This window comes from Eucalyptus grandis, chromosome 6 (assembly GCF_016545825.1).
Source record: "Eucalyptus grandis isolate ANBG69807.140 chromosome 6, ASM1654582v1, whole genome shotgun sequence".
Taxonomy (NCBI): Eukaryota; Viridiplantae; Streptophyta; class Magnoliopsida; order Myrtales; family Myrtaceae; genus Eucalyptus; species Eucalyptus grandis.
In genome coordinates, this window is record NC_052617.1 from 32597410 (window position 1) to 32614200 (window position 16791).

At 39.8% G+C, this 16791-nt stretch overlaps 2 protein-coding genes across 2 annotated transcripts; both read left to right on the top strand.

Moving 5' to 3' along the window:
- Positions 1-1242: 1242 nt before the first annotated feature.
- On the top strand, positions 1243-6701 carry LOC104449285 (metal transporter Nramp2). The gene is made up of 4 exons (XM_010063401.3): positions 1243-2136; positions 3524-3660; positions 3764-4416; positions 5853-6701. The coding sequence occupies exons 1-4, from the start codon at positions 1484-1486 to the stop codon at positions 6063-6065; spliced, it is 1656 nt and encodes a 551-aa protein (XP_010061703.1). The 5' UTR covers positions 1243-1483; the 3' UTR covers positions 6066-6701.
- A 2396-nt stretch (positions 6702-9097) lies between these two features.
- On the top strand, positions 9098-14574 carry LOC104449284 (putative pumilio homolog 8, chloroplastic). The gene is made up of 6 exons (XM_039314508.1): positions 9098-9113; positions 10794-11826; positions 11923-12085; positions 13225-13388; positions 13488-13740; positions 14134-14574. Exons 1-6 carry the CDS (start codon positions 9098-9100, stop codon positions 14260-14262), a joined length of 1758 nt encoding a protein of 585 aa, XP_039170442.1. The 3' UTR covers positions 14263-14574.
- Positions 14575-16791: the final 2217 nt, after the last annotated feature.

Consider the following 16791-nt stretch of genomic DNA (forward strand, 5'->3'; position numbering starts at 1 on the left):
AAGTCCTATCTTGAATTTTATCCTAACTATCAAAGGTTTTGAGATTTTAGCAATTCACTCTAAACTCATCCCAAACCCACTACCCATTTACGTCTTGTTGAGGTTTGAGCGAGTTGGGTACTTTAGTTTACCTGTCTTGGTTCCATCCCTAAATCTGCACACCTAGTGCTATACCTTGTTGCGACCCTCCCAAGGTAAGTTAAGTAGACATTCCTTGCCCAGTCATTTAAATTTTAATGATTGCAATTTGGTTTCTCATCAATTTTAAACCTTCTTATTCTATAGCTGCCACTAACTTCTTTGTTCAGCCAATTAGGAGTCTAATTAAAGGACATGAGTAATTTTACTTTCCATGGATCAGTGATTCTAAGATTTGGGAGAAAATATTGGATACATTAGTGTTGCCATGTCATTTTTACACAAGTCCACTAAGTAAGTGACACTTGTCGCTCTGGCTCACCTTGGAAGTCAATTACGATTGAAGGGACCAGCGTGGGGCCAACTTTTCTCTCCCCCACTGTCACCTACTCCTCCTTGACTTTCTCTCTCCAACTCCCTCTGCAATTTCTTTGCTCCCCCATGGACACCAAAAAGGGCCGATGTTGGAGGGCCTCCTAGCGGCTCATCCAAATCCGCGTCACCGACGTCTTTTTTGTCCTCGATTGCAGAGCTCGAGCCTAAGGCTCGTGGCCACCATGGCCGCAAAACTCAACCTCAAGCCTAGAGCTTACAATAGTCATGGCAATTCGAGTGTCAAGCACATAGAGTTGTCTCTATCTTTTCTTTTTTTTTTTTTTTCTATTGTGCTAGATAACCACATCAAAAGAGCCCATGGACGATTAATTTACATTCTCACAATTGCTATGGCCGTGGAGCTCAAGCTTGAGCCCAGGGCTCGAGGTCAACATAGCCATGGTTGCTTGAGGATGAGCTCGTAATCATGATCGTCATATCTCGAGCTCACGACCACAATTACTCAAGGTGGAGCCCCCTAGCCGTGGTCATGGCAAGCCTTGGGTTTCAGCTCCGCGGCTACAATGATGTGAGAAAAAAAGAAAGAAGAAAAAAAAGCAAGTGTAACATAAAAAAAAATGACGATATATTACTTTTCAATCCACACAAATGACATGTGTCGCACAATAATTGAATTAAAATTTTATGGACATAGCATAACTAAGGTGCCTAATATTTTCTCGAAGATTTAGGGATGCCATTACCTTAGAAATTGTAGCACCCATTAATCGGGTACCTTTTCTCTAATGAAGTAACTCGGGCAAAAAGAGAAAAAAAGCGTCCGGTCACCGAGAATTGCGCAACTTTCACCGCTCTCTCCTCTCGCACGGCACGACCGCATCACCGATTATTCTCTTCTCTTTTTGGGGATTTTCCTCGGCACGTCAGCAAAAGACAGGAGTACCCCACCGGTCCCGCATCCTCTTTCGCATGCAAACCCGTAATTCGCAGATCCGACGAGTCTCCGGCGATGCCTTCTCCGGCCACCCGACCCGACCCCCAAGAACGCCACCATGGCAAGCGCCGCGACGACGACGAAGAGAACCGTCTCTTGCCCTCCAAGCCCCTTCACTCGCCTCCCCATCCTCCCTCTCCGCCGTCGCCGCCGTCGTCGTCCGACGATGACCGGGACCGCGAGTACGGACCCGAGTCCGCATTCTCGACCCGGGCCAAGGTCCGGGTCTTCGACGTCGACGCAGCCGCCGCCCTCCCCGCAGATCCCGCCGCCGCGCCTCCCTTCTCGTGGAAGAAGCTCTGGCTCTTCACCGGCCCGGGTTTCCTGATGAGCATCGCGTTCCTGGATCCGGGGAACCTCGAGGGGGATCTCCAGGCCGGCGCCATCGCCGGGTACTCCCTGCTCTGGCTGCTGATGTGGGCGACGCTGATGGGGCTCTTGCTGCAGATGCTGTCGGCCCGGCTCGGCGTCGCGACCGGCCGGCACCTGGCGGAGCTGTGCAGGCAGGAGTACCCGAATTGGACGCGGCTGGTGCTGTGGGTCATGGCCGAGGTCACCCTCGTCGCTGCGGACATTCAGGAGGTTATTGGGAGCGCCATCGGGATCCAGGTGCTCAGCCGCGGGGTGCTGCCGCTCTGGGCCGGGGTCATTATCACTGCGTCAGATTGGTGGGTGACGATTGATCTTCAATTGTTTGTTCCTCAGGTTTGAACGCTAAAGTATATTAAGATTGATTTCGAAAGCGACAGTGATGAAGTCAGGCATTTTGACAATCTGAGCGGAATGCAGAGTTCACTAAGTTCTGCCACACTATTTTATTCAAGTTATTCTTAGAAGACCATTATTAGTTTGTTGAGCATTAGTCTTAACAAGTGTTATACTAGGGCTGACTTCATAGATAAACCGGTCGTGTTGCATAGCATTCGAACAAACTATAGCTTATTGGTAAGCGGTGGGATAGAATAGTTGATTATGTTTCTCTTCATTGCTTAATATAGCATTGGAAAGTATATAAAATAAATCCACGTGAGAATGTGCATCTGTGATTGTTATTAGTCATCTCAAAGCAATAAAAACATGGGTATCTCAGATATTGTTTAGACCCTGTGAGTGGAAGCATTAGCTTATTCCTCGATATTACTGTGTTATCTTGTGGGCAGTCGGAACTTTTGCGGCTTCATGTTTACCATTGTGGTATTCGTCAACTTGTGAAAGGCTCTCAACGGTAGGAGGAACCTTGATAATTCCATAGTTTGTCCCTTGAAGCTACTGGATCTTGTTTGCTGCCTTTGCTGCAGCTTAGACAGGCAACTGAGATCTATGCTTCTTGTGATAGAATTAATTGGCATGTCTGAGGGAAAGCACCATAGTGGTCATTAGGGTAGTGACAAAAGAGAACTCTCTGAATTGCATCCCGTGTTTTGCGACTCAGAAGTTGAAATGGAGCTTAAGTCACAGTGAAGAAAAATGTTTGAATGTGTTATTATTAATAGCAGTGTATGTTTCGGAGTTAATTGACTTTTCAAATAAAGAAAAGTTTAAAGAGTTCATCAAGATCATTAGTTTCTTTCTGTGACAGAGAAATGGTAGTGCATCTTAGGTCACATTGAGGTGAATGTGGTTTGGCTTGGGGAATACATTTTTCAGATCCCTTAAGAACCAAATTGGAAGGTGCGCCTCACCACAACTTTTTTACACCTAGGACCCTGATACAAGGAAAAGGGGATGAGATCTTTATGTGTACTGACAGATAATTTTATTTTATATACAGTTGTAGTTATATTGGTATTAATATATAAATTTTAGTTCCTAGCTATATGTGCTGCAGCATGTACAGTTTCTCATGTCTTTACCTCATTGTCGGATGTAGGTGAACTTTCAGTCTTTCTATGCACTGGGTGTACTGTACTCTCAATCTGGATTGTCACTGTGACAATTATATGTTCATGCTTATGTCCTTTCCTTATGATTATTGCTTGAACACTTCTCTTTCACTGGATAAATTGATATTATCTGGTATGCACCGATAATTGACTGATTTCCCTTTATGACTAGTTTCATGTTTTTATTCCTTGAGAACTATGGAGTGAGGAAATTAGAAGCTGTTTTTGCAGTTCTCATATCAACAATGGCCTTGACCTTTGCCTGCATGTTTGTGGAGACAAAACCCAGCGGAAAAGAGCTTATAACCGGTAAGAAACTTTCCCTGTCACTTCACTTGTGGGTTCATTTTAGCATCCACAAGATGCTATAAATGCAACTAGTAGCTATCCGGGGCTCAGATCCTTCCTGCAGGTCTTCTCCTTCCAAGACTTAGTTCAAAGACGATTAGGCAAGCCGTGGGAGTGGTGGGCTGTGTTATAACCCCTCACAATGTGTTCTTGCACTCTGCCTTGGTGCAGTCGAGAAACATTGATCACCAGGATAAAGGCCGGGTCCAAGAGGCGCTGAATTACTACTCCATTGAGTCGTCAGCTGCTCTTTTGGTCATGTTCATAATAAATTTGCTTGTGACGTCTGTTTTTGCCAAGGGATTCTATGGTACAGAAGAAGCCAAGACAATTGGGCTAGTGAATGCTGGGAATTATCTTCAGGAGAAGTATGGGGGAGGGTTCTTTCCAATACTTTATATATGGGGTATCGGTTTGCTAGCAGCTGGACAGAGTAGTACGATAACCGGCACATATGCTGGGCAGTTCATTATGGAAGGTTTTCTCAACCTGCGTCTTAAGAAATGGCTTAGGGCAACTATCTCGAGGAGCCTCGCCATCGTGCCCACAATACTAGTGGCTATTGTCTTCAACACGTCTGAAGCTTCTCTGGACATTTTGAATGAATGGCTCAATGTGCTTCAGTGTATACAGATTCCTTTTGCGCTGATACCTCTTCTCACTATGGTATCCCAGGAGCATCTAATGGGTTCCTTCAAAATTGGTCCTCTCCTCGAGGTGATTTCTTTTTACTCATCCTTTGGTTACAATATATTCTCCATGTACTCTTTGCAGGTTGTCTTGGATCCAACAAGAAATTACTTTTGATAATTGTGCTGGAGTCACCATTCTGCTTGCTTCTTTTTAGATATTTCCCTTTGGGTGAATGACTTGGATTGACATTGTGTTGTGCCGGTGCCCAATTTTGAGTTCATGCTAGCTTTTCTCTTGAGATGATGGTTGGAGAAAGCTAGAGATGGAGGGTTAATTAGTGAGAATTGTTCAAGCTGCAATAGTCCCCTTAGCCAATTGGAATTGTAGTAAGTTCGACAAGTTTAGAGAGTTCCAAAAAAAGTAAAGTTGCTAGTCTGTTGAAGGAATGAATCAGTGAGCATTTGCAAAGTTGGCAAGAAATGAAGCAATTAAAGGATAAATAGAAATAAGGATGCTGAGACTTGAATGTTGATATGATTAAAATAGAAGCCAATTTTTTCTGTCTGATCATTCTTTGATCGGACAGAAGAAGGATGGCCAACTTCTTTTTTACGCATAAGGTAGAGGAAGGATGGTGAGTCTTAAGAGATGGTACAGGAAGGTTGGTGTGTCTTGAGACTTAGGTCTAGTCAGAGCGATATGTGAAATAACAGCTCCTAACAATTGGACCAATCTTACTTTGCTTCATCTTTTATATTTTGCCCTGCTTACCGGACAATTGTGCTTTGCATCTGAAGCACGGACTGCTCTAAGGAAGGCGAGCAACCATGTTTGACTATCCAGACAACTGACTGCTGTTTGTTGTTGAGTTCTGTTGTTCTTTGTTTCGAGGGTAAAAGCCACCAAAAACCTTAAATTATGCCAATTGTGACACATTTACCTCAAACTTCTTCTTTTTTGTGACACTAAAAACCCCAAACTTTTACCTATGTGACATATTTATCCTAAACTTGTGTAGTGTGACACATTTACTCTAAAATTTTGTCTTGTGATACTAAAAACCCCAAACTTTTTTCTATGATGCCAAATTTTTTGGGGGTAAATATGTCACGTGAATATAAGTTTGGGATTTTTGGTGTTACAAAACAAAAGTTTAGGGTCTTTGGTGTCACACAAGTATAAGTTTGGGTTTTTTGGTGTCACAGAAAAAAGTTTGAGATAAATGTGTCACATGGATAAAAATTTAGGGTTTTTGATTACACAAAAAAAAGTTTGGGATAAATGTGTTAGTTGGTAAAGTTTGGGGTTTTTTTGTGGCTTTTTTTCTTGTTTTTAATTATCTTTCTTTTTAGGGTTTGCACTTTTGTGCACATCTTTCTCATCACCACCTTATTCTGGGTCCAAATTTCGTCGAACTCTGTGCAGAAGTACTTGAGATTGTTACACTAGACATGATCTACTTGTGTTACAGCTGATGCTCACCTGATGATTGACTTGTTACTTGTTTATTGGTTTTCTAGAGGGTGGCCTGGACTGTGGCTGCAATTTTGATAATGATCAATGGCTATCTGTTGGTGAATTTCATAACTTCTGAAGTGAAGGGGCTGTTCATCGGTTTCTTGGTTTGCATAGGCACAGCAGCCTATATATCCTTCATCATATATCTCCTCTTGTTTGGTCGCATAATTTCCTCTGCTTGGCTCAGCACAAAGTTCTCTCGCATTGGACATTGAATCTTCAGAAATTTCCACTCGCAAGAAACCCCATCAGAGAAAAATTGTGCCCGTAGACCTTGATTGGAGTGTCACTTGAATATGTGCAATTTGTTCATATTCAAAGTGGCAATCTCTAATTTTCTGTGAGGAGCCAAGAGGGAAACGGACCCAAGTAGCCTATAAGGAACTGCATACCCAGCTGTTGAGAAGCATTGTGAATTTGCTCTGATCAAGTTTTGCACACCTCATAGGTATATTGCCTTTTTTTCCTTTATTTCCACCTTTCCTCTTCAGAAAACAATACATAGCAAATGGGACAGAACATGCATTTGGAAATCTTCTGGCCAAGAGAAAATGAAGAAACACAATAGATTGCTGAGCGTATAGAAGAGCAGAGAGTATGATGAAAGCGGACCACCCAACCATTGTGATTGGAATAATGGGCATTTATTTTGTTAAGTCCTGTATTTTAAGAATATAAAATCATATTTATCAAGTGATGCAGCAAATTCTAGTTGATATTTGATGACTCCTATGTCGGACACTGGACTAGAGTGCATATTGCGTTGTTTTTTAAGTTTTACAGTAATATCTGTCTTTGTGCCCCTTGGCACTATTTAATTTGGAGATCATGTGTGTCAGGCACATTATCTAGTCTTATCAATCTTGATTTGATGAAACCGGACAGATTATTTTAGGGGTTGCTTCTGTCTTGTCATGAAAGTTACAAACGCCCTTTGCAGTTTGTACGGTTGAAGTTCCTGGAAAACTGGCAGATGAAGGGCATGATCTGAGGTCATTTCTTCCGATTATAATGTGACTTGCAGAGTCCTTCAAATCGAACTTTTCATTCTTTTCATATCTACATATAGCATATAGGGAAATACTACGTTTCACTGTTTTCCATGTGAAAAATTGAGCTGTTCATGCCTGAAAATTATGTTATATGTATGAACAACAAACGTAGATCGATCATCAAGTTTTCCCCCTATCGTTAAATCAAATGTAAAGCACATTCCACCACCAACTTATACACGAAGGGACAACGTTGGATGTGTGTATGATTAATCAAGCGCTACTAGGGGTTCATCGCTACTCTAGACATTACGAATTGAGGGCCATGCTTTTCATAATATGGATATTGAAGTCCGACTTTGATTTCTTGTAGTGTGAATGAGAGCATGTCAATGCAAATACAATAAAGAAAAGTCTAACCCAAAAACCTTAATTAATAGGTGGAGAAAGATCACCTAAACGTAAAGAGTATATGAACCAAACCTCGTAGAGAAACTTTAACCGTAATCATCTCTTTGAGAAGATAATCAGTGTTATAATATTTCTCAATCACTCGCGACATCTCTTGTAAAAGTAACTGTATGGAGAGATCGACATGAACTATGTTTCATATTTTTTGCGCATGAAAGCTGATCCAATGAAAGAAAGTTAGAAGAGAGAACATCTCTATATTGTAAAGCAAAATTGGAGGGTTTCAATCTAAAACGCTTGCCCCAAAAATTTCTGCAATTCACACGCATATTGCACATTCTAAGTAGATAACAACGTATTTTTATCAAGTGGGACAAAATTGTAACTTCTCAAGGTTATTGTCAAGTAACATCAAAATATCTGCCATGCCTAATTCGAATTTGAATTTCGATTTTTCTCATCCTACAATTACTGCTTAAACTAGCATTAACGCGTGAGATGTGAAACGAAAAAAAGGGAAGAAACTATTTATATTACTGGAAATGATAGAGCTAAATGATAAGTAATTTCATAAGAAAATAAACATCGCTCCACACAAAGGATATGAAGAGTGAATCCCAATCATGTGAAGCCCTCATTTGCAAAATCGCTTCATGCATCATGTTTCTCATATAAATTACATGTGTATGGTGCACATACATAACGTGCTGGAAAAATTAAAATTGAAATAAATAATCTAGCGTGGCGCTATTTCCACATCCTTTGGGCTACCCCCATTTTTATGTTAATTGAATAAACTACCCTTTAAGCACATGATTTGGTTCAATATTTCGTTAAAATTACCCCTCTTAATAAGATTTAATACCATATTTGCGCCACATTTCCAAAAATAGATTAATTAACTTATGTAGAACGGCCTTTTGTTTCGGTAAAATTAAAAGATGCCTTTGTCCTGACTAAAAACTATACTTTCAAGCCAGAAGATATATATATGCTTTTTGCCATTATGAATTCATTAATTTGTTAAAAGATATAATGTTGATAATTTGACTTGCTAGAAGATTGCTCAATCTTTCTTATGTCCTCGTTTTAAGTGATTTTAATGGAACTCCAAATCTAATTACATCTCCTTCGCATTCAAACGTACAAGTACTCATAGAAAAAGAATTTTGAAGATAGGATTCAAGAGCAATATTGATAACCTTCTCCATGATTAAAAAATAAAAGAAGTTTAGTCTTGATCTTTATCTTCCTTTTCTTTTTTCTTTTTCTTTTTAATCTTATTCCAATCTTTATGTTTCAAGATTGGAAGAAAAATTAATTAAGATCCTGAATTGAGATTCAAGTTGAATGCACAGTCAACTTTTTTTTTCCCCTTTTGTTGAGGAAAATCTAAATTGTTCTCTGCAAGTTAGGTTCAAGAATTTTTTTTTTTTTTAGAAAAGCAAAATATTGAATAATATCGAGATAGGAATGTAGCAATTCATTGATAATTAATTTGCCCATAAATGTATCAGTAATTTGCCTATTTAATAAAGTTGAGAATAATTTGGTCGGTATATATAAAAAGTCCATGTTTTAAATAAAAAGAGTGAAAATAGCCCCATCCATAATCTAATGTCTAGAGAGAGAGAGAGAGAGAGAGAGAGACCTTTAACTTTCTTCCATATTAACACATATTTTCCCCCTTGCATATATAATTTAAAGTGTGCACGGAAGATTTTGGTTACATATTTTAAATTGATGGATTTTGACTAAATTAATTTTCAAAATTGAAGAAGGAAGTTACTATTCCTAAAATGCAATTGTTTTTCGATTTCTGTGATGTTATCAAATATTACATCATGGCATTTAATTTAGGTAAGATAATGTAATAAGGGTCCAAAGAGACAAATTGGGTAGTTAAGATATATAAAATAGATGATATTATGAATTGGACTAAGGACTTTTGACTACCTTAAATTTCAGTGTCCAATAGATTGTTCTTAAAATTTAATAATATAGAGAATGATATGGTTTCCAATTTGCAATTCCGCATAACAGGCAAAAGAAGAGTGAGAAATAGTAAATCAATACATGTATAAGTAGAAAAAACGTATATTTGAAGATTTGTCCATGTTGGAAGAATAACAATCTTGAATTGATGTAAATTTGAAATAGGAAAGCATTAGACATTCATAGAATCATCTCATTGCCATCTTTGATTACTTTGTAAAATCACAAAATTTTCCGCCCATCTTATGCTATACATATTCTTTTTACCCATTGATATTATACGGATATGATTGAAGTATATAGTATGAGCTTTCATGAAATTTACTGGTTTAGTTTGATATTGAAACTAACACGAGTTTGCTTCATATAGATATATAATCAAAGAGCTAAAATAATAGAATTGGTACTTTCCATGCAAACTGAGAAAGACAGACCAATAACATCCATCTTATTCAAGTGCACATTTAATTTTTTTAGTAACTGCTTTATGCACATACTTTTAGGCTATCTATGTACATAACATTAAATCGAATCCCTTGAATTCAATCCTATATTGCTCGTAAATGCAAACAAACAAAATCGACAAGCTGATGAATGCAAAGTAAGAAACCCTATAAAGGTTCAAAAAAAAAAAGTAACTTGAAAATTAAAAATCAAGAAAAATTGCCAAAAAGAATTGGGATAGTATTACAAATAATTTATGAATATTGACTTAATAAGTAACGTGGTTCTTGGACACGGACTTAACATACAATGTCATTTTCAAACTTTTGATTTATCGAATGTAGTCTTAGACTTTGAGCACATATTTTCAAGAGTCTTCAGACTTTATGAAAATATTCAACGCTCTATATTGAAAGAAAGTTCAGGACCTACTTCTGTCCTCTTTCCTCGAAAAGAGCTGGGAAGAAAGAGATTTGCAAAAGGGGAGGGAGGGAGGGAGGAAGAAAATCCCAAGTGGGCCCCACCAAGGGATGGGGGCCCAAAACAAACAAGAGGGACCCGGTCCCTTCCCCACGTTGGCCACCCAACCTCTCCACGCCGCGTGGCACTCTGCCCCCACACCTTTTCTCTCTCTCTATATACAAAAAAAAAAAAAAAAAAAACGAAGAGACGAAACCGAGGAAATCCCCCAAAAAGCCTGTCCCTTTCGCCTTCATGAAAACTTTCCATATACTGCATGCAGAGTCTCCCCTCCCCCCTCCCTCCCCCTCACTCTCTCAGTCAACCGATTTCCCGTTTCGCAATCTTCCTTCCCCTCTCCCCCAAAATCCCTCCACCCTCCCCTCCACCCTCCTCCCTCCTCCGAGCGATATCATCTCCCCCTCTCCGCTTCTCGATCGATCCTCCTTCCCCACCCCCTCAAAAAAAAAAAAAGCAAAAAAAAAAAAAAAAAAAGATCTCATCTTTGATTATCTTTCCTGGTCTTTTCCAAACTTCCCCATCCGTATCCTCTCTCTCTCTCTCTCTCTCTATATATACACGCCACCCCACAAATTTCTCCTTCGCCCTCCTCCTTCCTCTCCCTTCGCCTCCCCGGAGTAGAGACAGACGGACAGTCAGTCGAGCAGGCGGCGGCGGCGGCGACCCCGACCCCCGACCCATCTCTCCCTCCCCTCCCCTCCGTCGGGTCCTTTGCTCTCGACCCATGTCGCTTCCCGTCGAGTCCTACGACGCCCGCCTGCTCCCGCCCCGCCAAACCCCGCCCCGCGGTCCCCTTCCCTCAGGACCGCCCCCGGCCGAACCCTTTCCCCCGAGCCCTAGACGCCGCCCTGGCCCGCCTCAGCCTCCTCCCGCCCTCCGATCACGGGGCGTACGTGTACTGCCCGGGTGGCGGCCGCGGCGTCGAGCCGGACGGCGGCGGCGGCGCGGACGATATGTGCCTGGCCTTGAGGAAGGACAGTGAGCTGAGCAGCTGCTCGAGCAGCCGGCGGAATTTCGGTATCTGGTCCCCGGAGCTTCGCCACCCCGGCGGGGAACGCCGCCGGCTGCTGGGGTCTTGTCCCGACGGGCGAGAATTTTCCGTGGCAGGGGCCGGGGCCGAGGCCGAGGCGCTTCGCCCGGCGTTTAATGCTTATGGCCAGGTTTGCTTGAATAGCGATGGTTCATCGGACTGTTATGCGGATAGGATTAGCCAAGTCTCGCAAAGTACAAATCTTTCGCAGCAAAACGGGTTGTTCAACGACTATTCCAGGCTTTGTTCGGGTGTGGTTGATAATGGCTTTCGTGTAGGCGGGCTGGTTTCCAGAAGTAGCCTGAATGGTAGGAGGGCGCAGTTTGCGCAAGTGCTGTTGAACTGTACATCTATAGAGGCTATGCGAGGCCGGATAGAGTCCATCGCCACGGACCCAGAAGGTTTCCGGGTTCTACTCTCCATGATGGAGAGGATGGACAGGGATGAAGCGGAGCTAGTTTTCTCGGAGACTATCGAACGCGTCGGCTACTTGATGACTGACCCTTTCGCGAACCATGTGGTGCAGAGGCTCCTTGAGGTCTGCAGCGAGGAACAGAGGAAGCAAATTTTGTATGCGGTGACCTGGAATTCTCAAATTGTTAGCATATGCCTTAGCACATACGGGTATGTTGCGGCCTCACAGGAATTTCCTCAAAAGTCTTACGTACGAGCCTGGATTGACAATTCGTTTGGTATACTGATACTCTAGTTCTTTTGCAGGATTCGTTCCATACAGAAGTTGATGGACACGCTTACCACTCGTTGGCAAAAGAATGTGGTTATACACGCCCTCGCGCCTTTTATGTATCAATTGATCAAGAACGCTATTGGTCATCATGTTATCCGGCACTGCCTTAAGGTCTTCTCTAATGAAGATAATGAGGTAGTGTGACATTGCTTTGGTTGTCTCTTTGCGAAGCTCCTATATGTTAGGAATTAAACTGGTAGATTTTTTTTTCTCTTTTTAAATTATCTGACTCTTAACTTTTCCTTGGGAAAGGAGATTATCAATATTTGTGGGATTTATTTACAATGCTCGTACTTGTGGACTTACTCCTAGAAAGCAGCAAAATATGGGTTGTCAAGCACCATCGTTTTGAACCTATCTCTTAGGGAATATTTCCTCTCTAAGACTTTAACAGCCCAGTAATGCACGAAGTTCTAGCGTGAGAGAATGAGGCTATCAGTTCCTGTCTGATGTTCCTATTTGAGAATTATGCAGGAGAAATCCAATTAGGTAGTTTAGACACAGTTAGTCATGCATCTGGAAAATTCACCATGTCACGATCTGTTTTTTTCTGTGTCATTAAAGATAAGCTAAGGATTGTCACACTTTGGTTGCTTTAGCTTTAAAGCATCGAATAATGCATTCTATTCTATTATTTAGACAAAAGATCGACTCATTAGTGTCCTAGCCCCGAAGTTACATTATTCTTGAGCTCGACAAGATGGGACGATACAAATATATTGTATACTACACCCATGTCGCCCTTTGTAATTTTTGTAAAGTGGAATCCTTTTTCTGTGAAAGAAACTGAAAAGAGAATAGAGATTGATCTAAAAGGTTGAATCAGTGCTGCTTGTGATAACAGACACAGAGATTTATGTATGCCAATCAAGACATGGGAGTAACAGTTGCTAGGTGAAAAGTATTTTCAGTTTGGATCTACTCTAGTTAATATCTGGTTAATGTATAAGTTGTCCTTGGACTAAAAAGAAACATAGAGACGTCTGAGGTTTGAAGATGTTTAATTTCATGGATTAGAAGCCTTTTTGCTGGACCGTGCAGAGATGCAACAATGATAAGAATTGGATCTGACTCTTAAGAAAAGAAAATGAAGAAAATCAATCGTTGGGTCAGGGACAGCAGGCACTACCACTTTCCAAACCTTTATTTGTGCTGGCATTCCTCTACTTGGTTCAAACTGTTCTCACTATTCTTGGACTTGCTCTCCGATGGATTACCTCCACTTACCTAGTATCTACTGGCTTCCTTACTTCGGTACTGCATTTGTTGTGCAGATCCTCTATGATCTGGTGGCTACCAAGTGTTATGAGATTGCAACTGATAAAAGTGGATGCTGCATTCTGCAACAATGTGTTGAACATGCTCAAGGGAAGCAAAGAGATCGCCTTGTGACTGAAATTACAACCCATGCCCTTCTGCTAGCTGAAAACTGCTATGGGTTAGCTTCTCTATACCCTCTTCATCCTACTCTTACTATTCGATACCAAACTCAACTTCCTTCCAATTCAATTGGTTTTTCTTTGTTTTTTCCATCCAGCAACTATGTGGTACAACATCTGCTGACTTTGGAGATCCCACAAGTTGCTGATGATCTTCATAGACAGTTCCTTGGCAACTATGCAATTCTATCCTGCAATAAGTACGGTAGCAATGTGGTGGAGAAATGCTTGAAAGAGATGGGATACAACCAATTCAAACAAATTGTTGTGGAGTTGCTTGAAGAGTTTCTGACAGTCCTCTTGAATGAATATGGAAATTACGTCATCCGAAGGGCAGTTGAGGTGTCCAAGGTCAGTTTTCGCATGCATTGAACCGGCCATAATGTGTTCAGTATCTTTCTCATACATGATCAGCATTCGTGAACGATTTGGCATCACTGAGCTCCAAAATTTCAAAAGATTTAATTTTCTTTATGGTTTGTCCCCCTCGCCCATCCCTAAGCCCCCCAGGAAAAATAGAGACAAAAGTAAATTGCTAAAATCAATTTTCAAAGATATGGCAATAATTACAATCCGTGTGTCATCCCAAGACAAAGCCCTGTCAATCTTATCAAGGTTTTTGAGCCTTTATAGATTCGGTTCTCTGGACTTCATTCCGACATTGGAGATTAGCTTCATACCTTTTTGCATGATCAATCCCTCTGATTGCTAGCCTGCTGTGGTATCTTTCCTCATTTGATGCAGGAGCAGCGGCAGACCCAGATCTACTACATTTTGTCAGCGGAGCTCAGGAGATATGATCCACTAATCAAGAGCAATCCTTATGGCAAGAAGGCAGTCTCTCGGCTCGAGAAGCAAAACATATTGCCCTGATGAGGGATATGATTTTGTTCAGAAGTGAAGTTGCATACTTTGATTTCTGCCAGTTGATACTAACCTTTCTGTCGGTGTTTGTTGTTGTTGTTGTTGGTCTCTTAGACTAATAAATGTTCTGTGCCAGTGTTTGGTCCAGTGTTCATCTTGTCATTTGTGGCTTGTGAAATAGGGAGACATGTTGGAGTTCATTGAGATGTTGTTTTCTTATTTCTCTCACACACAGACTTAGGAGGTCGAAAGCAATTTGGGGAGTTGCCTTTTCAAGTGTAAATCAATTGATCTGCCCACTATGGATTGACTTATACTCAATTGTTGCGAATATAGTTCTTTGCTCCGAGTTTATCTCTCTGATTTTCTGTACTGTGCTTGTCGATGAATCACCGCCGTGTCTGAAAATCTCAGTCTATGGGCAATTCGCATTATGTTGTCATCAACCTCATCATATACAAGGAGATTGAGATTTCTTTTACTATGAGCATTGCGGAGATCACCACTCCTGATTAACGTTTCCCATTTATCGTTTGGTTAGTTCATTAGGTTGCTTTAGACTCGAGCAGTCTTGGCTTGACTACAATGACTATACTGATTCAGGTCTGCTGAGCAGTCTTAAGTCGTCCATTGATCATTCTTCTTGATTTTTTTCTTGTATTCTTCCTCGGAATGAGATGTAAATTTTACTCCTTGCATTTCAGTACATGAATTACTAAATAAGTGCTTTGAATTAATTCCTATGATGGTGAACTAAAACAAACCATGTGAAAATAAAGATAAAGGAAAAGAAACGAGTGCAAAAGAAATGAATATGAGAATTCCCTTTAATAAATTTAGAATATTGACTTGCATTTATTCAAATAAAATTAGAAAATAAAGTGATTTCTCAATTCAACTTTTATGAATAATTAATCATAACATCTATTGAATCGAAAGAAATGAAACCTTAGGAATAAAGAAGGAAGAACGACAACACCAAAAAAAAAGGGAAGAACAAACTGCCTGTAAAAGAATAAGAAAGAAAGAGAAAATCGCTCACCATGTAATGTACAATATAATTTATTTTACCATCTCTTGTCTATCATTCATTTGTTTTTTCTTATTAAGCGATACACTCAATAAGCATTCCCTTTGGAAATGCACATTTCATTCCCAAGTCCTAACCAAACAAGAGGGGAAAGGAATGGGCATTCCATGGACCAAACATGCAAGTAGTTTACATATTTGTCCATGCGTGTGATATTTTTTGTAATAAATAATTATGGATCATTTAGGAAGATACAAAAAGGGATATAATTCCTTAAAATTAAGATCCTTGTTTTTGGTTTAATACACTTGAACTTAGTAGAAGTCGTTTGAGCAACTATCATTTCCGAGCTTATTTTATTTTTCTTTGAGAAGTGAAATCATGGTAATACACTTGACTCTTTATATGTTTACTCTTTTCTTTTTGTGGAATTTCACACCTCTCCTTATTTGTGTACAATAGAGGTGAACATTGTTCTGGTATAGAATCTAAAACTTGAGAACGAACCGGTGGAAACCTATAAGTTTCATGTTCCAAGGTACACATGGTGGGTTCCTAATTTCAAAAAATGAGAAATTTATTTCGACGGATAAGTTAGAGGTTCTTAATTGGAGAAATTTTGAACCTATATAACCTATAATCTAAAACAGTTTTTTTTTTTTTTAATGTTTTTCTTAGTTTATGTCTTTGCGCGATCCTGCGATATTTTATGTCGTTCGATGATGAATGTATAATTTGGAAACACTAGTATGAGTTTTTATTTTATGACCAATATTTTTACTTTATTAATGTTCATATTTTTCGTATCTAAAGATAAGTTATGATTAGTAAATTGTAATAACAAGTGGTGGTCATTAAGATTTTAATTCATTGTAATTGTTTAATTAATAATATGTGCGGAACCTGGGTAGATTTTGAAATCGATCTTGAAACTCGTGACAGTGTAGGTTCCTAGTCATAGGATATGTAGGGTAAATTTCAAGTTCTAAAAAATAAGAAACATGTTCCAATGAGTGGGTTATATATTCTAGGTGTAACCTGTATGGAACCTAGAACACGAAACCTGGAAACCGCTCATCCTTAATGTACAAATCAAGACTTTTTTTAATGAATTTTTGGGAAATGGGAAAAAGAAAATATCTTCTTAAAAAATAAAAGAAACTTTGAATAGCTTGTTATTACCTATTTATCCTCATTAGGGAACGAGAAGTATCTAAAAATAGGAATCCCTAACAACTACAACAAATTATTAATTATTATTATTATTATTATTATTATTATTATTATTATTATTATTATTATTATTGTAGTTAAAGAAAAAGAATCACTAATCGGCCTTATTCCTTCCGCCAAAGGCCGATGGTTCCTATTTTCATGTCATCACTAATTCTTGTGATAAATTAGGAGCATTTCTTATATTTGCTTAAACCTGGTGTAACCTTTTCTTTAATTTTTTTTAATGGTAGCTATTTACATTTTTATGGATAAATTAAAAACTATATAGAGGC

Excerpts from the sequence above, each read along its gene's own strand:
- LOC104449285 (XM_010063401.3), top strand. The coding sequence starts at position 1,484 with ATGCCTTCTCCGGCCACCCGACCCGACCCCCAAGAACGCCACCATGGC. Across the intron at positions 2,137-3,523 it reads ATTATCACTGCGTCAGATTG|TTTCATGTTTTTATTCCTTG; the intron begins GTGGGTGACGAT and ends CTTTATGACTAG. Across the intron at positions 4,417-5,852 it reads AAATTGGTCCTCTCCTCGAG|AGGGTGGCCTGGACTGTGGC; the intron begins GTGATTTCTTTT and ends TTGGTTTTCTAG.
- LOC104449284 (XM_039314508.1), top strand. Across the intron at positions 11,827-11,922 it reads ATATGCCTTAGCACATACGG|GATTCGTTCCATACAGAAGT; the intron begins GTATGTTGCGGC and ends GTTCTTTTGCAG. Across the intron at positions 13,389-13,487 it reads CTAGCTGAAAACTGCTATGG|CAACTATGTGGTACAACATC; the intron begins GTTAGCTTCTCT and ends TTTTCCATCCAG.